This window comes from Anabrus simplex, chromosome 2, assembly GCF_040414725.1.
Source record: "Anabrus simplex isolate iqAnaSimp1 chromosome 2, ASM4041472v1, whole genome shotgun sequence".
NCBI classification, from domain to species: Eukaryota; Metazoa; Arthropoda; class Insecta; order Orthoptera; family Tettigoniidae; genus Anabrus; species Anabrus simplex.
The window spans coordinates 480509193-480532280 of record NC_090266.1 but is presented as its reverse complement, the minus strand read 5'-3'; the positions used below and the strand labels follow the sequence as shown (position 1 = coordinate 480532280).

Below are 23088 nucleotides of genomic sequence, written 5' to 3'. Positions count from 1 at the left end.
AAAATCAAAGAAATATGTGCCACGCACATGTCCATATTAAACACAAAATTAACACAAGGGACTCTGCACTACAAAGAAACACGACTCAGGAATGACTTAGGATGATTACATTTGTTTAAATCAAGTCGGCCAAAACTTCGCTTCTATGTCGGAATTCCCTTATGGGATGCGCTTCGAAAAGTGTCTATACATGACCGTGGTAGATAGTTGAACACTCTAGTAATTGATCCAAACTATACATACCGTATTTCACGGCATAATCGTCGCACTTTTTATACCAAAATTTTCGAAAAAAATTGTAGGGTGCGACCATTATACGATGAATATTTAATACCACTATTTGTATTACTCAAAAAATGTATTTATAACTAAATTGTATTTGATACAAATTTAAGATGCACGTAATACTCGCGTTTGTACATCAAAATAATTAAAATAGTCTAAAACAAAATTCATAATTTTTCGCAACAATTCGGCGAACGTTTTTCCAACCTGAAAATAAAAATGAACGTATTAAGTTAATTTAACTAAGGTTAAGTTATGAGTAGGTTCCCACCTTCCAATACTTATCAATTTCTATATAATAGGCTTATTAATTACATAATATAAACCATATAATCTCTAGTACATGTTTCGTTCCGATTATGGAACATCTTCAGCTAAAATTTGATAAAATGGCAAGACAATTAAAATACATTGATGTTATGATGATACAAAAGCTAAAAGATATGATAAAATGGCTCGAAGATTAAAACATATGATAATGATGATGAGATAAAGTTCATTCATGTTGGTTAAAAATTCAACAAGTCAGTGTTCAAATGACGAATTAAAAACGGCGATAAGGTTCTTCTTCATGTTGGAGACGTGTACATTTTGTTGATCTTGAAGATAAATTGAAGAAATACAAGATTTTCTTATATGTATTTATCGGGGGAACTCTTGATAAAATAACCGTAGTTGAAGTTGAGTTTTGGTAGGATTATTGAAATCAGTTAACAACACGGCGTAAGGGAGGACGTTAAATACGACAAGACTGACTATAAGACTCATTTCAATAATCCTACCAAAACTCAACTTCAACTACGGTTATTTTATCAAGAGTTCCCCCGATAAATACATATAAGAAAATCTTGTATTTCTTCAATTTATCTTCAAGATCAACAAAATGTACACGTCTCCAACATGAAGAAGAACCTTATCGCCGTTTTTAATTCGTCATTTGAACACTGACTTGTTGAATTTTTAACCAACATGAATGAACTTTATCTCATCATCATTATCATATGTTTTAATCTTCGAGCCATTTTATCATATCTTTTAGCTTTTGTATCATCATAACATCAATGTATTTTAATTGTCTTGCCATTTTATCAAATTTTAGCTGAAGATGTTCCATAATCGGAACGAAACATGTACTAGAGATTATATGGTTTATATTATGTAATTAATAAGCCTATTATATAGAAATTGATAAGTATTGGAAGGTGGGAACCTACTCATAATTTAACCTTAGTTGTGCTGAGCCAATACGGAATAAACATGAGATTTATAAGCTGTTAAGTTAATTTGTCATTAATTTGAGTATTAAAGTTAAAATATTACACTTGCAAAAAATTATCGCTTTGTTGTGAAATGCGGACTTACCGGTACGCAATTTATTCCAAATCTTCGGTGACGCTATCGCAGGTTTCGCTATCTGATGCGCCGTCCTCGCCTCTGTTAATACCAGTATCAGATTCTTCGTCTCCCAGCCACACTGCGTCATCTTCGGAACCGTCTAGTGCATTCGAAATCCCAGTCCTTTTGAAGCTCTTGGAGACTAGTTCAGGTGGTATAAGATCCCAACTCTTCTTCACCCACGAGCATAACAAGTCCAAGGGTGGACGCCTGATATTTCCGGCGGGCGTCAATTGCTGATCGCTGCTCATCATCCACTCGTTGTAAAATCGACGTAAGTGGTCTTTAAAGGGTTTATTAACACATACGTCTAGTGGCTGCAAAGCAGATGTTAGGCCACCAGGAATGACTATCTGTCGTGTCTTATTTGTAGTGAGAATTTGCTTCATTTCGTTCACGAGGTGACCTCGGAAACTATCTAAAACAAGCAGAGCTGGTTGTTTTAGTAGTGCAACAGGTCTTCTATTCCACACAGTTTTAACCCAGTCCAGCATGAGTTCTACGTCCATCCAACCCTTTGGTTGCACTCGTACATGAATTCCACGGGGAAACTGTATATTCTTAGGCATCGTTTTCCTCTTGAAAATGATGTAAGGCGGCAACTTTCTCCCATTAGCTGTAATGGCTAGCATTGCCGTGGATCGCAACTTCTCACTACCGCTGGTTTTCATTAATACACTCCGTGATCCTTTTAGCGCAATAGTGCTGTTGCGAGGCATATCAAAAAAGATTGGAGTCTGATCGGCATTACCGATTTGAGAAAGCAAGTACGAAGTTTCCTTGCGCAAACGTATGACAAATCAGTGAAAATTTACAATCTTGTCCGTGTAATCAGCAGGCAACTTTTGGCTTAGTGTTGTTCTCCTTCACACTGACAGACTGTGTCATCGCATGAACCCCTTAATCCACCCACGAGTCGCCTTAAACTGAGTTACCGGTATGTTGTGTTTGGGCGCTACCTCCTGTGCCTTAATTTGTAACATTTCATATGATACACTGCAACCATTGTTACGTATTTCACTGACGTACCTAAACACTTCTTCGTCAATTATAGGAAACTTCCCTGTTTTAGGACCTCTAAACGCGCATCTAGAGGGGTTTGTGCTTTTTAGCTTGTTTTTTACTTTCCGCCAGTCACGCACCAACTTTTCACTCACAGAAAATTTTCTTTCTGCAGCTCTGTTCCCGTGCTGTTCAGCGAAGGCAATTACGCTTAGCTTGAAGCCCGCAGAATAGTTTCTATATTTACCCATAATCGCTTATAAATGCTTCACACGTTAATGTTTTGCGATATAAATGACTTTCCGTAATTGTTCACTATTAAAACAAATTATTTCTGCAAACACCCAAAACACAAATTAAAAACTTAAATTCTCACGCACACATGTCTACAGTAATCACGTAAATCTGAAACAAATAAATGCATCTGTGATCTGTCCATTCCAGAGCAGCCAATACTGTTAGGCAGCAAGGAAGCATGCAACAATTTATCAGTTTAGCTCGTTGGTTGCGACACACTACTGCGCTTGCGCAAAGCTCGCAAACCGGAGCTCTAGCTAGCGCGGTGTATATCTACTGTATAGTTGATTGTATCCCGAGACGTCAGTAACAAACATTAATTTTTTTCAATTTCTTTTAAACATACGGTAATTAGGTTAATATTTCTTCCCAGTTATTGATGATTTTACATTACATTACTGACGAGTTTATAAAATAAAACTTTAATAGCATTGGATAATAATTATCTTGACTGCTTGGATAAAAGTTTTCATCCCATGCCCGGACACTTATGACGTAGTAGTAAGATAAGAGTCTAGCGATCCCAACTGAGACATCGTAAATAATTCGGCTGAATAATTCCGTGGAAATCTGCGTTATTGTCTTGGATTTCACTTCGTGCGCAATAACACAGGAGTCGGCCCCATGGTGTAGGGGTAGCGTGCTTGCCTCTTACACGGAGGCCTCGGGTTCAATTCACGGCCGGGTCAGGGAATTATACCTGTATCTGAGGGTTGGTTCGAGGTCCATTCAATCTACCTAGCCGGTATTTCCTGGCGACGTTGCCGATAAGCGATAACTTACAGCCTTACGTATTTCAAATGGGAACTCATAATATGTAGGTGGTGAATAAATAGTACACTGTCTCGCGACCACGTTGTCAAACTGCCGATAGCCTACCGGTAAGCATAATATGTACGTGGTGAATAAATAGTACACTGTCTCGCGACCACGTTGTCAAACTGCCGATAGTCTACCGGTAAGCCATGCGTCGTACATATACCGGTATTATTTATTTATACGTTGTGCAACATGTCGCAAACGTGACTGTGTTGCCAAATTGCCCATAAACCATACACGTATTTAAATTGCGCATTCATGTGCAACTTACGTTGCAGTTCCATTTACCTTTAAACCAGATTAGTGAACAAAATTTGGACGTGCGACGATTATGTAATTAAAGGTTTAAAGTCCGATTTTTGTATTGAAAATAAAGGATGCGACGATTACGCGGTGGCGACGATTATGCCGTGAAATACGGTATATACTGAACCCATGACCTTTGTGCCCTAAGAACATTATGCATAAATTAACAATTAAATTAAAAGTTGGATTCTTGATAGCATCGATTTGACACGTGACGAGGGGGTGATTACCTTCGGTCTCCCACGCTCTGGGGTACGTGACGTCAGCCACACGTGTCGACGGCGGAAGAATCTCAAGTCATTTTTGTGAACTATTTCAAAGCGCGTGTACATGGCGTGACCCAAGCCAAGTCAAAAAAATTAGTGTCTATCAAAGGGGGTCAATCATCTCACAAATCAAACCCGTAAAAATTTTAAATGTCCATGAACACTACCGCCAGAAATGTAGCAAGCATGTAGTCACTTTCAAAACTCTTGAAATTACAGTTTAGTTAAGTCAGAAAATTTATAGAAATTTTCTTGGCGGCAAAGGGAGATTATTTATTTATACGTTGTGCAACATGACGAAGTCTCCTTCTCCGGCATTTGTGATACAAAGCGGACGAAAAATTGTTGAGCTGCTCTGCGAAATCAAACAACAAAAGTAGACTGAGTTCAACGGCAGATTTTAGCCATTGTGGCTACGTCCTGACTCCATGAGGAGATAGTTTTCTTGAGTGAAATAATTGTACCAGATAGGACGGTCAAAGTACTGAATAATTTCTAATGTGATTAAGTAATTCGTGTGCGGAAATAATTATAGTCCATCGTGTGCGCTCAGCAAACAAGTGAAGGGTATTTTCTTTTTTTTAATGCTTTATTCCAGGAAACCTGAAGAAATATAATAATGACATGGAAAGCCATGAATGTAAAAATGGCTAAATAAAATGCCAGGGTCGCAGGTGAGCCCTATGACGAACAATGGTGTGACTACATAAGGTAATGTGACTTTCCATCTTACTACCTATTATATCTTGTTTCATGATCTCTAAAAGTGTATTTGAATGGGGATATACGACGCAGTGGTCACCCCTACTAAGTTTTGTAAATGTGAGAATACGACTGAAAGAGTCATTTGTTTTATTTTCCACTTGGATAAATTTTTGAAGTCTTGCAAGTGCCGTATAATGTTGTAAAAGGTTATTGAATAGGGTTTCGAAGTGATATCACGTCCAATGTAGATCGTCATCCGTGTGAGTGTACTGCCTGTATTTTGTGATGACAAATTAAGATGTTCATTCGCCGTAAATTTTTCCTGTCTGCAACTTGACGTTAATAATGTAGGAATCCATGGTTACTCATTTTCAATCGAGTGGAAGCGCGCTGTCGGGTGAGAATCTAGGGTGATGAATTTGGTCACGGAGAGAAACGTTTTTCTAGGCCCCATTTTAAACTGTGTCTGACTGACAATAAAAAGATCTAGTAGAATGTTTCAGTCATTTTGTTTGTAAAAAATCAAGTTATTAAATACGATATCATTTATGCGAAGTTATTCATGATTAATGCATTGTGCGATATTAGACGTCAAGATTTCTAGTAAGGATTTTATTCCAGTTCTTTGTCGATGATAATTGTGGAGCTGGGAAACAGAGGTTAGTTTTGTTGATACGAGATTTGTGAATCAGGTTGGACCTGTCATTGAAGCCGGGACACGATAGCCCGAGGTATATTTTATAATGTTGGGAATGGAAAGAAATTCATAGAAATCCATAGCGGTATTAATTGGCGACGTGTATAATTAGTGTGGGCATCTTGAAGCATAATCTGTGCATTTTGTTGGTTAGAATATCGTATTTGTTTAATTATGTCGGCAGAGTTTTAAAGGTGAGCATTTTGAGAAGCCAGTCAACTGGAACAAACCAGGTGTTTCATGTTACTGCCAAGCGAACTTGGGGACGAGAGGCCTCAGTTGAGAACACCATATGATAACGGGACAGGCGTGGAATTGAGATTGTATTCTCAATTCCGGGGAGACGTTAAATTGCTGGATTTAGTTGAAATTCATAGCCGGTAATAATCTGAGCATTGTGGAATACTGTAAAATTTGTTTAATTGGGGACATAATGAACATTTGAAACCATGAACTTCGAGTATAAGGAACAGAGTAACCAAATTCAGGGTTGTCCAAAATATAGAGCGATGGTTGTGATGATTGGTTTGTCTGTGAGGGGTGTGCAAAATTCATAAATGGTATGACGAGATATGACATCGTATTAAAAGGCGAGTTGTTTGGTTTGTACGTAGATTCTTAGGATATCCAAGTGTTAATAACGGTTAGGACTAGATTAGATTTTAAAGTGTGAGATCATGAGACAAGATATATAACTGGACATGAATTATGTAACAATTCTTTTCCAGCCAGATAAATATCACAAGACTGAATTTGCATCACAGCTGCGTAGGAATTTGTGAAGAAACCAGAGTCCGCGGAGATAAAATTTACTGTTCTTTAACATTTCGTTAAATCATTTAAATTTATTTAATTATTAAATTCAATGAAACCGCATTTTGAAATAACTTTAATCAAGCGAATAACTTGGAGATGCATTCTGGAAATTTTAGTTTGTTTTCTGGGGAATATTTAAATGTAAAGTAACGATTAAGGGGACATATCCGAAGGTAAAAGGATTTTACTGCCACAAAGATTGTGAGCATTGCTATTGTTGTAATTATTGAACTTTGATTGATTGAGCAGTGAATGTGCTGGGGATATTGAAGTGGAAACTTTGGTCATCAACCGATGTAACTTAATTGTGTTTAGCCTTCAGCCTAGAAACTTGGATGGTCAGGGGATCATCAACCTCAGTGATTTAGATTAGGGCCATATGCCACTGTAGCATCATTTTCCTTGCGGTCATCATCCACAATGACTTTAAAGTAACTTAGAAGTTTAGATGTCGGTCTATGACATAGACGCAGGTCACATCGATTCAATTAAGGGTCCATGCCGTAGAACCACTGTGTGGCACACACCAATTGGACTGCCTTAATTATACCCAGAGTCCAGAGTTTGTGTTACGAGGGCTGGACCATAACGAATCACTACGATGGTACATGTGGTCTCACATGGAAGCCGAATTAAGGATTTCCAGACTTTCCTTTCTTAAATAATTAATAATTGAGACAATGGTTTCTAGTAAGAATGCCCATCAGGCAGTTACGTTAAAGTCTCACACCAGTGTTCTGACCTTTATGTAAAAATGATTGTGGTGTCCAGTGGACACAATTGACTTCTTGATACCGTTGACATATCAGATTGCTTCAGAATTTTCCTGAATAAATAGGAATCTTTTAAACAGACCTTTCATTCCAGTAGATAGATTAGAATTACTGAACCCTACCTTTACCTCAGCAAGTGACGAAGAACCCGATACGACCCAAGAGACAGATCTCATGAACTTTGCTGATAGGTAAGAAAGGTAGGTATCCCTCAATGTGGACCAAAAGGGTTCAATACATAATCAATAACAAAATCAATTCATTGCAACGCTAGCCCTGAGCTACAACTTATAACTACACAGATTCTAAATGTGTGGCCACACAGAAATTAAATGGCATGAATGGCAGCGACCATCTATTTAGCTATCGAGCTAATAAAACATACAATAAAACTGACGCAACGCTGATCACATCAACACATATTCCAATGAAATACAAACAAAAACAAATCAAAATCAGCCATCACCATCTCATCCAAATCATGGATCCAACCAGATAAGCACGATAACATATGTAAATAAAGTGGGGCGTTGAACCTGTAAAAAAAATGCATAAATACTCCACATGTGGTCATCGAAATCTTCTTCAACAGGCAGACACATGGCTTATGTCCAGAAGTAAGACGCAAGAGCCATTCATTCCGAAACACTTTCACTAACGCAAAGAGCTGATACCTGTACATTCCTAATTTGTCGGGAGAGAATGCGAATAACGGTCCACCTAGCACTGTACGAAAACACGGCCTTGGGGCGGTACACTTGACTTCTCAAGAAAAGGGTTGGTCTCTACCTGCTAACTCTCGTTCGGAGACAAGGATAAATTCACAACATTCGCAGCACTATTACCGCTTCTTACTTATAATGACCTGCGATCTCAATTCACAGATTAAAACAAATGCACATCAACAAGGGCTTCAGCCTCTCTCATATGAATACACACATCACTTACTTTAACTCTTGAGACCACACTCTGGTCTTGCATTAGGCAGTATACAGGTTCTCGACCCTCCTCATGTCGTGAATACGGCAATTCCAGCCTCCTTCATATGTCTCAATCAATCAACCCCTGAATTATACCTCAATATACTCGTGATTCCACACGGCTCACATAACCAGCCCAAGGTTAACATGTATCTATCTTAACATGCACTTCCGGCGTCTTACATGGCTGGTCAGCTGTTCGATAAAACCATTAGTCATCCTTCCCTAGTATAGTAAGGACTCTATCCAACAACGTTGAATTTCCGCGATTCTGCTTCCTGGCCACATCTGAAATTCCCATGCATGAAAATAAAATAACAAGTGATAAACTACAGCTGTAAACTGATCTCCCATATATCATCACCAGCGTATAGCCTATGTAAATGATGATCAGAGCTTGCAAACTGACCACAAAATGGAATACACTGGAAAAAAAAAAAAAAAAACCACATGGAAACACTCCTACATCTACACTGGCATACCCTTAAAGCCATCTAACAAAAAAGGATATAAAAGAAATATAAAAGCATGCATCAGCCCAGGACATATTTAACTGTAAATTGAATTGGAAAACCACTGTGCACCGGGCGAGTTGGCCGTGCGTGTAGAGGCGCGCGGCTGTGAGCTTGCATCCGGGAGATAGTAAGTTCGAATCCCACTATCGGCAGCCCTGAAGATGGTTTTCCGTGGTTTCCCATTTTCACACCAGGCAAATGCTGGGGCTGTACCTTAATTAAGGCCACGGCCGCTTCCTTCCAACTCCTAGGCCTTTCCTATCCCATCGTCGCCATAAGACCTATCTGTGTCGGTGCGACGTAAAGCCCCTAGCAAAAAAAATTTACATCTCTATACTACTGTGCTACTACTACCCAGGAATGTTAAAAATATAACAAGAAGTTTATCTTGCGCCGGCTTGATCACCCATGATGGTTACATGGCCACTGGCGTCATCGCAAACTTAGGCCATGGTCATCTCAGTCTCCAGGATGTGGGAAATCACTCCATTAATCCTCGGCGCTGGCTCCATAGTGCTGATTGATATGGCTCCTGTAAAACAGTTGAATTAGGCACTGTTTCTTCGCCGCTAGTCACACACCAGAGGTGCCAACTTTGAAATGGATTATCAGTAATCGCCCTCTGCCCCCGAGAAAAATTTCAAGTCAAGTCCAAAGCATACTCCTTCCTTCTTAATAATGAAACCGCTTTTGCCCTTTCCTCTAGCAATCTATCCAAAAGTATATCATATTACACAATAACATTTGCACGCAACCTGTTGGTTCTGTGATAAAACAATCATTGTAGCTTGTTTCTCACGCAGCAGCTGCTTTTCAGTGTAGCTTTTCTTGAAGCATCCTTCCAACTGCGATGACATTTTCGTTTTCTGAACCATAAGCGATACCAGTGCAGATGTGCTTAATGTAGGCCTCACTTCTTTCTCAATCTTTCTGTCAACTGTCAGGTACACTTAACACAGCTAATACAACATTACTGAAGGATTTGTAGCGGAGAAGAGCAGCGCCTGAGCTCCTTCATTCACAATGAATTTTACAACGCTTACGGGTAGCAAAAGGAAGTCACGATCAAATAAGTATCGTTGCCAACTCACAAGCATTGAAATAAAGACGATTTAGGAGAAAGGCTCGAAAGGACTCAACATTTTTCCTTTTCTTTTGTTTCCGTGGAAAATTATTTTTTTGTGATAATGTCAGCTTTTCCGTAATTTCCCCTTTGACCATCATTCCGTAATCATTGGCACCTCCTGACACACGTGTGTAAGATTGTACCCTTAATGCTTGGCTATTAATTGGCTACAGCGTGCAAGCGAAAATTAGTTCGTTCCGCTCACCGTTAATTCAAGGGCAACTCGGCCTGGACGCGAACAGTACTTGGCGCGGCACTGCGACATACTGTTACGCAAGTTCTCGCGATCGCGCCCGCAGATTATTATTGTGGTAAAGCAAATATTGACGTGAGTTATCAGCCAGATTATAGGCGGCATTGGAAACACCGTTCGTTACCGTCAGATAAATACGCCACTTCCCAACTTGGCAACACTTACACGGCAGTTACAGATAGAGGTAACTATCTTATTACGTTTATACTGATCACTCCAGGATTGAATTAAATACTGCACATACATTGTGCCACAGTTAAACAGTTATAAATAGTAATTATCTTGAACATGTATCACTGGCTCAGTTCTCAAGCATCAGAACAAAGTGTCCTCTGGTTAATATAGTCTCGGCGGGCGGGCGACTGACCTTCCGGCACGAAATTCAGACGAAGAATGAGGTGACGCTCCCTTGTTACACGATGTTATAAACACTGGTATTCATTCAAAGGCAGGAACTCCCCTCTGATGAATAGAAAGTCTGTTGAGTGGACGGTTTAGTTTGAATGAGAAGCCGTTGATAATGCGAAATAAACATCTAAGCCTTAAGTAGGCTCCGAATATATTCTCAGGCATCAGAAAAATTACACTTGTCTATCTGGACACATCGGAACTGTGGAATATCGGCGCAATGACAGATTATTATCATAAATGAAACTGGTTCAAAGATGCAGTCAGAGAGTTGGTTATCCTGCCATCGCGGTTCGGAAGTTTGCAAAGTCCACCTGCTAGCTCGTGATTGGCGGAGTTCGAAATTGGCTGGACAAAGAGTGCTGCGGTGGTTCCCAGCAACAACGTTCAAATTTAAACGAAAATCGTTGAATGAAGCCTTGCACTAGCCACTCCCCTTTGTGCTGACATGGTCCGGTGTATAACTGTCATCCAACCGACTCCCACACAAAGCCACGTTGCACAATAAGCCCACAGTGTTACTCAGGACTAAAATTAAGCCAATGAAGCATATGATGATATGGTTCAGTACCGTACTTCCAAAACGCCTATATTATGTCCACGGTTACATGTTAATTTTTTTTTTTAACTTTTCTTTGAGTGTATCGCCGAACAGGTTTTCGGCACTTCCCTCAGGGCACTGTACAGTCGCTGGGCTTTCAGGGAGGAATAGAAACTGCTCCTTCTTAAGTAACACAAATTTAGTACCGGTATTTTAATGTTATAGTATACGATTATGTTATCGAGACCAGAGCAGATGTTGCACATTACACACCTACATAAAGCCATGGGAGACTTTGGGATTGCCTTTTACTGTTTTGGTCCTAATATAAGAATGGGAATTTTAAGGTTTTTCTTTTGTTAAAATGTTATAAAAACTGGAGTCGTTTTATTTACGCACGTTACATTTAGAAATCTTTGTATCATTTCGCAGTCGTACAGTCTTGTACAGCAACCACGCTTTACAGCCGAGCTCAAGGTCGTGAATAACCTTAATTTCGGAAGTGTTAATGATAGTTTTTCTCTTTCCAATTTGATTGTGATTAGTGATGGACAGAATTTAATATAATGCATTCGAGAACTTGAGGATCGATACATTCGAAACCATATTCTCGAGTTCAACATAATCTTTAAAAGCCAATATAGGCCTGATTTACACGGTACAAGATTTCCATAAACTGACTACGAACAGTATACCGGTGACCAAATTACAATGAAAGATTAAAAAAAAGGATTTAACCATCATGTTGGGCACTTTAGTATCTAATGTGCTTTATTTTATTAGATTAGATAATTGTAGTCTATTTTTGTTTGGCATGGCGTTGTGGGATTTTTCGAAGATAGTGGCTGATCAAAGTTGCTAAACTGAAATAAGTTTTCAGAGGAAACTAACGAAGTTTACCCGGTAAAACTTAATGTAAAACTTCAAGATTTTTAAGTCGCGTACCGGTAATTAATGTTTGAAGCTGGCCCCGCGGTCTAACATGCCTGCTTTTTATCCAGAGGGCCCAGGTTCAATTCCCAGCCAGGTCAGGCATTTTTACCTGTATATGAGGGCTGGTTTCAGGTTCACTCATTCTACGATTACCTTTGATTGAGGAGCTATTTAATGGTGAGGTAGCAACCCTGGTCTAGAGAGCCAGGAATAACGGCTGAGAGGATTTGTCACACTGATCATGCGTCACCTCATAATCTGCAGATCTTTGGACCGAGCAGCGGTCGCTTGGTAAGCGGAAGGCTCATTGGGGCTATAGTTAGGTTTGTTTTAGGAGTGTTTGTAAGATTATAAGTATACACATTTTATTTTTTTGTGATATTTAGCCAAATTGTTGATGGTTCATTCGTTCCCGGATTTTCCGCTTTCCCGTGCTGTACGTTTCATTCCCTAGTCCCACCACTGTATATCGCAACTGGGAAATACCCTGGTGGCGATGATCACTTACAGTAGTATGATGATAAAATTAAAATATAATTACACAACTACAACAAGCAATTCCATGGAAAGAAAATATTACAAGAAATACTACTAGTTTTAACATTCTAAATCCAGCAACATCATATAGAAATTCACACACAACTTAAGTATTTCCAGTGCTTAATACTACGGCTTACTACAATATAGGTTGAGCTTACTACTAGCTTAACATTACGCCATCATATACAAATTCACACGAACCTTAAGTATTTTGAAATGTTAAACTATGACTTACAACTACAATAGTACAACAAGTAATTCCCTGGAAAGAAAATAGTACAAGAAATACTACTACTAGTTTAACATTCTAAATCCAGAATCATGACTTACTTGACATTTTGTTAGAATTCATTTACATGATCAAAATTCTTGAATTTTACTAAGTATACTATTCCTTTTATTACTTTTTTCCATTTAGACTCGCATAACATCTAATATCACCGGAGACATATAATTCAGGACATCCGTACTCAGCTACCATTTTTAATTTACTTTTTATTTAACTTTGCAAAAAAGGAAATTACACATAGTACATTGCTGGAGGTTTAAAAGGTATTAATCACCTGCAGGTAGAATAGCACAATATAAAGACATAGCGTGCCTATAAAGAAGGAGAAGAAGAACACCACAAACATTAAGTGTTTTTACAAACTTTCTATCAAATCATTACATGGGTTTTTAATCAATATGTATCTTTGTCATTTTATATGTTACTAAGCTGAAGATGTTTCATAATAAGAAATGAAACATATCCTTATGAATAAAGTGTAATCCATGAAAACAAAAATTATAAATATTGAGAAGTAAAAAGTTCGTGACTTTAATTAGATAGCGACAATGCAGATATGAAATAACGAAGTTTATCAGAAGTAATTTCAATCTATGCAAAAAGTAATGTCAGACATATTCACAATAACATGATAATGTGTACAATTTGAAGATCAAAGATTAGCAATGGGGCTATAACAGCCCGGAAAACATAATTAACATATACGAAAATAATGAATGACACACTGCTTACCATCCTCAGAAATGGATTTTCTTCTAATCTTGCCAGGAAGTCTGGAAAGAATCCACCAACTTCTTCATGAACTGTGCCCACCAAGCTTATCTGATGAAGTGGTCCATAACGAACTGTACCATTTAAGTAATGCCTGCATACCTGGAAAATGAGAGAACATTTCCCAACCAGAACTTTCACATGGAAGTAAATGAATATTACCACTAGTAAATTGGTAAGCCTTCTCAAGGGAAGAACCAGCTATTTTTAATGTTTCAGAGGAACAGAGCTTGGTTTATATGTTTTGGATACTTTCCAACGTCCTTGCACCACCACTACCACTATACGTAGAGAGCCAGAGACAAATACAAACACGTAAACATCGAAACAAGAATGAATTGGACAGGGGTAGTACACCAAACTTCCCTACTTAATGATTCCAAATAAAATTCGTACAACGAATAATTGGATAGGGATCGTACTCCCAACTATCTAACTAAATGAAAACTGAACAATTCGACCAACAATCTACATAATAATCTCCACCGGACAGTAAGAAAGGTCTAGAAAAAGAAGGAACACTATACTATCAAGGCAAGTGTGCAAGAGCATTAACGGAAAACTATCTAACTTAATAATGAACCAGTGCAAGTGACAACGAATGAAATCAAAGATGTTTTAGTTTAGAATAGTTTTTAATTTGTATAATTTTAATCTTAACTAACAAACACCCCCCCCCCAATCCATCCTCCCGCACCTCTTAAACGTCCTTTACTAACACATCTTAATTTTAATTATAAAATGTTTTATGCTTTTTCACCTAAGCCTTAAGCGAAACAGCTGATGATGATTGCTAAGCAATCGAAACATGTTCCGTAAGTTTTTAATGACATAAATTTAGCCGAAGGCTAAATAATAAAAAAGTATTGATCAGGTGGAACCTTTTACTTAATTGTTATCTTGATTAAAATATCGATACAGAATGAAGTGGATAGTATGTAATATCAATTTAGTCTTTGAAAGGCTAATTTTCATGCCATACTCACTGCACCTACTTTCAAGTTCCAAGATATTAGACCGCAGCCTTTCAGCACAATCTGCCTTTAAGACCAAGTCGTCAGCATAGGCTAGACTGCTTACTACATTTCCACCTAACTGAATCCCTCCCTGCCATTTTATACCTTTCAGCAGATGATCCATGTAAACTACGAACAGCAAAGGTGAAAGATTACAGCCTTGTCTAACTCCTGTAAGTACCCTGAACCAAGAACTCATTCTACCACCAATTCTCACTGAAGCCCATTTGTCAACATAAATGCCTTCAATTGATTTTAATAATCTACCTTTAGTACCATAGTCCCCCAGTATCTTTTCCCTCGGCATCCTGTCATATGTTTTCTCTACATGTATGAAACATAAACACAACTGCCTATTCCTCTCGTAGCATATTTCAATTACCTGGCGCATACTGAAAATCTGATCCTGACAGCCTCTCTGTGGTCCGAAACCACACTGGTTTTCATCCAACTTCCTCTCAACGACTGACCGCACCCTCCCTTCCAAGATGCCAGTGAATACTTTGCCTGGTATACTAATCAATGAGATACCTCAATAGTTGTCGCAATTCTTCCTGTTCCCTAGCTTATAGTTAGGTGCAATTACTGTTTTTGTCCAATCTGAAGGTGCCTTACCAACACTCCATGCTAATCTTACTACTCTATGAAGTCATTTCATCCCTGCCTTCCCACTATACTTCAACATTTCAGGTCTAATTTCATCTATTCCTGCTGCTTTGTGACAATAGAGTTTATTTACCATCCTATCCACTTCCTCAAGCGTAATTTCACCATCATTTTCATCCTCCCCATGAGCTTGGCTGTTTGCAACACTACCAGGAAGATCTCCTTTTACATTGAGAAGATGTTCAAAATATTCCCTCCACCTCTCCAGAGATTCCCTGGGATCTATTATCTGTTCACCTGAATTACTCAAAACACTGTTCATTTCCTTTTTCCTTATTCCTTTCTTTATTACTGCCCAGAAAGGTTTCCCTACTGCTTGACCTAGCCTTTCCAGGTTATTACCAAAATCTTCCCATGACTTCTTTTTGGATTCAACAATTTGTTTCACTCTATTTCTTTCATCTACGTACAAATTCCTGTCTGCCTCGGCTCTTGTTTGGAGCCATTTCTGATAAGCCTTCTTTTTACGTTTAAAAGCTGCTCTCACTTCATCATTCCACCAAGATGTTCACCTTTTCCCATCCTTACCACAGCTGTTCCTAGGCATTCCCTTGCTGTTTCTACTACAGCATCCCTGTATGGCACCCATTCTCTTTCTATATCCTGAAGCTGCTAACTGCCCTCTGTTCGAAACTTCTCACTGATCATATCCATGTACTTGTAATTTCCTTGTCCTGGAGATTTTCTACCCTTATTCGTTTGCAGACAGATTTCACTTTCTCTACCCTAGGCCTAGAGATACTTAGTTCACTACAGATCAGATAGTGGTCTATATCATCGAAAAATCCCTGGAAAACTTCTACATTCCTAACAGATTTCCTGAATTCGAAGTCGGTTAAGATATAGTCTATTATGGATCTGGTACCCCTAGAGTGAGCTTCCGTCCGGGAGATAGTAGGTTCGAATCCCACTATCGGCAGCCCTGAAAATGGTTTTCCGTGGTTTTCAGTTTTTTCTTGATAGTTGCTTTACGTCGCACAGACACAGATAGGTCTTAAGGCGACGATGGGACAGGGAAGGGCTAGGAGTGGGAAGGAAGCGGCCGTGGCCTTAATTAAGGTACAGCCCCAGCATTTGCCTGGTGTGAAAATGGAAAACCACGGAAAACCATTTTCAGGGCTGCCGACAGTGGGGTTCGAACCTACTATCTCCCGAATACTGGATACTGACCACACTTAAGCGACTGCAGCTATCGAGCTCGGTAGGTTTCCCCATTTTCACACCAGGCAAATGCTGGGGCTGTACCTTAATTAAGGCCACGGCCGCTTCCTTCCAACTCCTAGCCCTTTCCTATCCCATCGTCGCCATAAGACCTATCTGTGTCGGTGCGACGTAAAGCCCCTAGCAAAAAAAAGGTACTCCTAGCCTCCCATGTGTAGCGGTGAATAGCCTTATGCTTGAAGAATAAATTCGTAAGTCCAGCAAACGCTTCCCATTCCCATTAGCTTCCATATCTTCCCCACATTTACTAATCACCCTTTCGTATCCTTCCGTTCTATTTCCATCTCTCGCATTGAAATCGCTCCTTAGCACTATTCTATCCTTGGTGTAGACCCTGACCACGATGTCACTCAATGCTTCATAAAACTTGTCAACTTCATCCTCTTCTGCACCCTCACACTGAGACAATTCTCGTCCTAATTCCTCCAACTGTCAAATCTACCCACATCGTTTGCTCATTTATGTGCCTAACAGAAACTATGTTGTGTGCAATGGTATTTCTGATAAACAACCCTACCCCATACTCTGCGCTTCCCTTTCTAACACCCATCAAGTACACTTTATAATTGCCTATATCTTCCTTGTTCTCCCCCCTTACCCGAATATCACTTACTCCTAGTACATCCAGATGTATCCTCTTTGCTGACTCAGCCAGTTCTACTTTCTTTCTTCCATAAGCCCCATTAATATTGATAGCTCCCCATTGAATTCCATTTCGTTCGCCAAGTTGTTTCCAAGGAGTCTACAAGCTGAATAAGGATAAAGGGTTTCAATACATTGAAGAGGTGGAAACCCTTTATCCTTAATCAACTCGTAAATTTCGATTCAATACGGACCGTAATGAAATTCTTAACACTAAATCCAAGGAGTCCCTCGCCTGGCAAATGGGAGTGGGACTCCATTACTCCCATAGGTCCGAGGCTTGCTTAAAATGTTCTGAGCTCGGTAAATTCATGAAGCAGGATGCTACCCTACTTGCACACAGTCCAAGTGAGGATCTCTCCTCTAACGGGTTATGGACTACCGGTGGATTGTATGGTCCTAGCCGCCTCAGCACAAGGAGGGCCATGACTCAGAATATGTCCGAGTTGCCCACTCCCATTCCATAGCAACTGGTATTCCGACACTCAGGACCACTTACTAGGCCACTCAGCCGTTCCCCATGGTTCACAAACTAGGACGTGACTACAGTAACCCACACCATGAACAATCACAACATTGTAAAGAGAATGAAATACTGAATGAAAGAAACAATATGCCCAAATGGTTAATTACAGTAGATGTTCAATATGCCCCCCCTCCTACTTCGAAGCACAGTACACAGTTGTGTAGCAGTGACCTTTGGACTCTGTTCAGAATGTCCGGTGTGTCATGAACAACCTGGAAAGCTGCCTGTACACTTTGTGCAAGTTCACCTTCTCTTTCCACAGAGTTTGCATAGTAGTCAGTTTGTGCAGAACAAACTGTACACTGCCTACTGAGGCTGAGAAGTGACAATGCTAAATGAACACACTTGTGCAACTCTGATTTTTTGTTGGTATAGTCCTGATACTCTGTGTGTGTGTGTGTGTGTCTGTGTGTGTGTGTGTGTGTGTGCGTGTGTGTGTGTTTTTTTTGTTTTTGTTTGTATAGTGACAGCTTCTTTGCTATTTGTGAGTGCCGTATCTCTGACTTGGGCTAAGTTTGATTTGACGTGCACTGAGAACTTGCCACGCGAGTTGTTTTTTGTTCTTTTTGCAACCTGAGGGGACAGTTTCCATCCTTGCCGAACCATAAAAGAAACAAAACTGTGACCTTTAGAATATCTGATCGTGAAATTTAAGGAATGGAGATTTCTAGTACATTGGGTCTATGACCATAAGCCTCATGACAGAGTAAATGTGATTACGAATATTAAGGAGTGTTGTGATAATTACGTATAATTTAACTAACATTTAAAATTATCTTTAATGTTTTATATAATGATGAGCGCACATGTAAAAGTGTAAGTGATGACAATGACATAACTAAGAATGTTAACTCAATAACTTCTGCCTGAGGCAGCCAATGATTGAACACACCAAGCACCTCCCAGCTCCCATATATTAGTACACCGGCCATTCATTTCTCGCCGACCACAGAGGGCAGACTACTCAACATTCTCCGCCTGTCTTGGGAAGACGACACTCCTACTACTTCGTTTTTCGATGATAGACCTTTTTGGAACCCAGTGATAGACGTTAAATATCACCAAGATATTCCGATATAGAAGTACGTATGGTTTCTTGTCATTGCTAAAAATATATTTCGAGAAATGTATAGTAATTTTGTTAATACAGGTTTCAGCTCCATTCGACAAGGGATCATGGCTAAACCATCACAGAAGTTTAAACTACAGTTACAGCTGCAGAGACATATAATCTACCCCATTATAAAAATTGTCGACTTAAATTTTTCTGGCCTCTCGGACAACGGAATAGCATCTGGGAATGATGACCTTATTGCTGGATTCCCCTCGTTTTGATGCTGCTAGCATTGGTTCCACTGCTTAAATGGTCATGCTGGTTGATGAAGTCCCAATGGCAACGAACAGAATTCCTCCATTGAAATCCATGGAGAGGTTCGGCTTCAAAAAGAGTTTTGCACCACGTGTCTTTTTTGTGTTTGTGAAGGACGTTCTCTCTAAGAGTTGTTGAGTGACAAACAGACATCCAAATGACGTATAATGCTACCTGTTAGTGGACATGGAGGTAATACACACTGTCTCAGAACAGTCCAGAAGAGTGTGCTGTTAGTCACCTGTGGACACAACATGACGAGCACATTTGTGTTCTATGCAGTATACAGACATGCTTCAATAGGTCATTACTGATTTTGACCATACGCACATAGTGACAATGCATCAGCAAGGGCTCTCTGTGAGGGCGATTGCCAGCCTGGTTGGTGTACACCACAGCTATGTTTTGAGGACATACAGGTGCTATCGTGTGACAGAAGATACTGAAGATCATCCTTACAGCGGTTGTCCGTTGTCAACATCAGCAGCTGACAACTGTTACATCCGAAGCTTGGCTCGCAGGAACCTGGTAGACACTGCAACAGAACTGCGTAATGTCTTACGGCAAGCTACTAGTAGGGCTGTGTCTATGGAGACAATCAGAAACAGTCTCCATAGGGTCCACCTACACTAGAGATTTCCTTGGCGAGCACCTACACCGAGGTACTAGGAACAGATGGGCAAGGGAGCACTTGGACCGGACTTGGGAAGAATGGTGGCGGGTCCTCCTCACGGACGAGTGCCAAATGTGTCCGGCGCCGGATTATCATTGGAGGAGGGTTTGGAGAGAGCCAGGTAACGCCAGACCAGTCCTGTAAGCAATCCCACATGCACATCAGGGATGCGGACTTGCTATGTTTTGGGATGGCATTATATATGGACATCGGATGCCACTTATTGTCGTCGAGGGCAATATCAATGGTACATAGTATTGGAACAGAATCGTTGTGCCCACTGTTCAACCATACTGACAACATTTCGGCGACAGATTAATTGTGCAACATGACAACGCACATCCACAGCACTCTGATCTTCTGAACCTCTTCCTCAAGTAGGCCCTCATGCATCGGATGGACTGGTCTGCAGCGTTTCCGGATATGAATCCAATTGAATGTGCCTGGGATATGCTGAAACAGGTAGTGCAACGATGAATGAATACACCTCATACCCTGACCGACCTCTGGAGTGCTGCTGTCAAAGAGCGAGATTAGGATCGACCAGGACAGCCTCAAATGCCTTGTGGACAACATGCCTCGACAGGTCCGATTATGCTTCAGTGCACGGGGTGGAGTAATATCGTTCTGAGGCAGAATTGAATGGGTGCTTGCAAAAACGGGCTAACCAACATTTTGTCAGAACGGAGATAAATCAACTTTTGCAAATGTCAAAAAACAAAAGCTGTACCATAAAAATAATATTTGTTGCAATATTTTATCTTGATGTAGTACCTTTAAATTATCAATACCATATATTGGAACTGTATTAAAAATGAAAAGTGCTTGAAAAAATAGGAATATAAAAAACGGAAGAAATTGACTTCTGTGCTGACCTAGCTATAGATAATAGTTTACCTTAGATTCGTAACCAAACTTTATTTTCTGATCATACAACACAAAAAAGGTGTTTTACACAGTAAACTAGACATAAAGATGCTTCAGACTTATATTGAAATGTGACATAACTTTACCTCATGGGACAATCATCAGTCATAATGTGATGTTTCTGATGTTGTGAAACATCACTGCATGTATTAAATTATTGTACTGTATAATTAATTGATAAGATGTATATATTTAATCACTGGTAGGTCATTTTAAAATTATTATGTATAGGGTTTTAATCATCTATTTCACATCATCGTTTCATTTCTTTGTATCGCGGCTATAACGTATTCTGAACGAACAACTTATTGTATAAAGTATTTCAACATCATTCGTTGCTTGCAGTAAATTTTCCAATAGCCGTAGTGAGGTGATCGGAGTCAGCAGGCTAATTTCAGCCCATTACCAGGAAATGTACATCAAGTTTACGAGAGACCGTACCCCTTCCAAACTCTGAGGAGACAATTGAAACCTTGGTTACGCCTACTTTTCGAAGTTCGCTACTTGACGCTTTATTTCCGCGGGAAAGTGCAGCCTATGTAAATGGACGCTATAAAGCAACGTGATGGATTCATAGCAATGGACAGGAGAAGGGATGGTACATCAAATCTTACTGGACCATGTGATATGGTGGATGGAGGGAGACTTTTGAACCTATACACTTCAACGACAAGGGCAGGAGAGGAGACTCGGACACTCTTACGACGATTCTAATCTATCAGTGGAGTAGAGCTGTACGTCTTGACATCGGAGAAGATCTTAATTTAGTTCACTTCGCATCTGAGTAGTGTACTACTGCAAAGTTACACTCAATGGGACCTGTTATCTCAATAACGAGAGTTAAAGGCAACGAGAGACCGGTTTTGACTAGTATAGGGCAGGAGAGATTTTGTTATGAATTTAGTTATGCTACTGGTCCGTAATACGGAATAATACAAGTGTATTCTCTCCATGAACATAACCCATGAAGGTTTTGCTTTTAAAATTAGGACTCATTACGACTTTATGTAAGGAGTATAGTAGGAAGTGTTAAAGGCAGGAAAAGTCGTAGTACAACTAGTGTACTATGCATAAAGCAGAAGTAGGACTGGAATCCACAACAAGAGATGACGCCGCTGGTACGAGAGATCCATCAATCATCAGCTGCTACATAAATCGTATCCAGATAACAGAGTCTTGGTGAGCTAATGGCATAAATTACTGCAAGTCTACGTGTTACAATTCATGTTCTTAGAGTTTATTTCATTCAATTTTTCTTTTGCTTCTGTAAGTTCAGATTTTGTTAATACACTGTTACATCATGTTTTTCATCCTAATAAATAGCTGTTTTAATATGCATTTTCTGAAATTGTTATTAAAGATCCTTAACTTCCAAGTTAGTGTACTTAACGGTTAGTGTCCCGTCACCCCACCCCTGGGAGTTTTTAGAGTCTCATTACGTATTATTATTATTATTATTATTATTAATTATCAGCTATTGTTTTCAAGCCATAAGCTTGAAGGCTGGCGCCCATGGGATATTGCTTATGGAGAAACAATGATATATTATTTATATTAACATGAAGGTAACCCGCCACATCACAATTTTGTCACGCATCTGTGGGTCAAGTGGGTATGTCACAATATGGGTCATATTCTAATGAATTGGAAAATGATTCCTCAGTCACTTCTTGGCCATTGCCATCTGTCAGTTCTCTGTAATACTGGTGATATCTTGCTGGGACATATTCAAGTATCTCAAGCAAGTCCTTAAGCTTTGCTGGCTTTATTGGCTTTGTTACACTGTACAGGTCAACACAATCATACTCCTCAACAATACTATATGAATATTTAAATGGTTCATCTTTCATAAATAGTATGCCTGAAACTTTACTAATTACCTAGTATTCTTTGCTTATTTACAGATATTCTCTTAGTTACTTTTTCTAGCAAAGGTTGAGTGCTCACAAACTTATCAATTGTCATTTTTACTTCTTGAAAGGGCTTTCTTACTCTAGCTCTTTTTACTAAATCCATCCATCTGGCACAAAAACACAAAACACACCCACAGCCTCTAGCATACATAGGAATAAGGTTTGCTAACCTACATATAGAGCAACGCCATCTTTACGGCCTATTCTGTAAACGTCTGTTAGCCTTATTTTGCAATAACAAAACTCGTCTAAATAAAATGGCATAAAATTCAAAGTGTTGTAACTCATCACACAGGATTACCTCATGTTAGCCCAACTCACAGAAGATAGTTTGAATCTTCCGCAATAGATGGCACCACATGACTAAATTTTTCCAAATTTGTTGGTTAGCCTGTTTTTGCGAGCACCCATTCAATTA

The 23088-nt window shown here is 39.5% G+C and overlaps 1 protein-coding gene across 1 annotated transcript in view; it reads right to left on the bottom strand.

Annotated features, from left to right (window-relative positions):
* Positions 1 to 23088, bottom strand: part of LOC136862892 (uncharacterized) — a 330052-nt gene that overhangs the window by 163571 nt on the left and 143393 nt on the right. The window contains exon 5 of the mRNA XM_067139172.2: positions 13679 to 13819. Coding sequence (XP_066995273.2) covers positions 13679 to 13819 — 141 coding nt within the window. The remainder of the gene's footprint in view (positions 1 to 13678; positions 13820 to 23088) is intronic.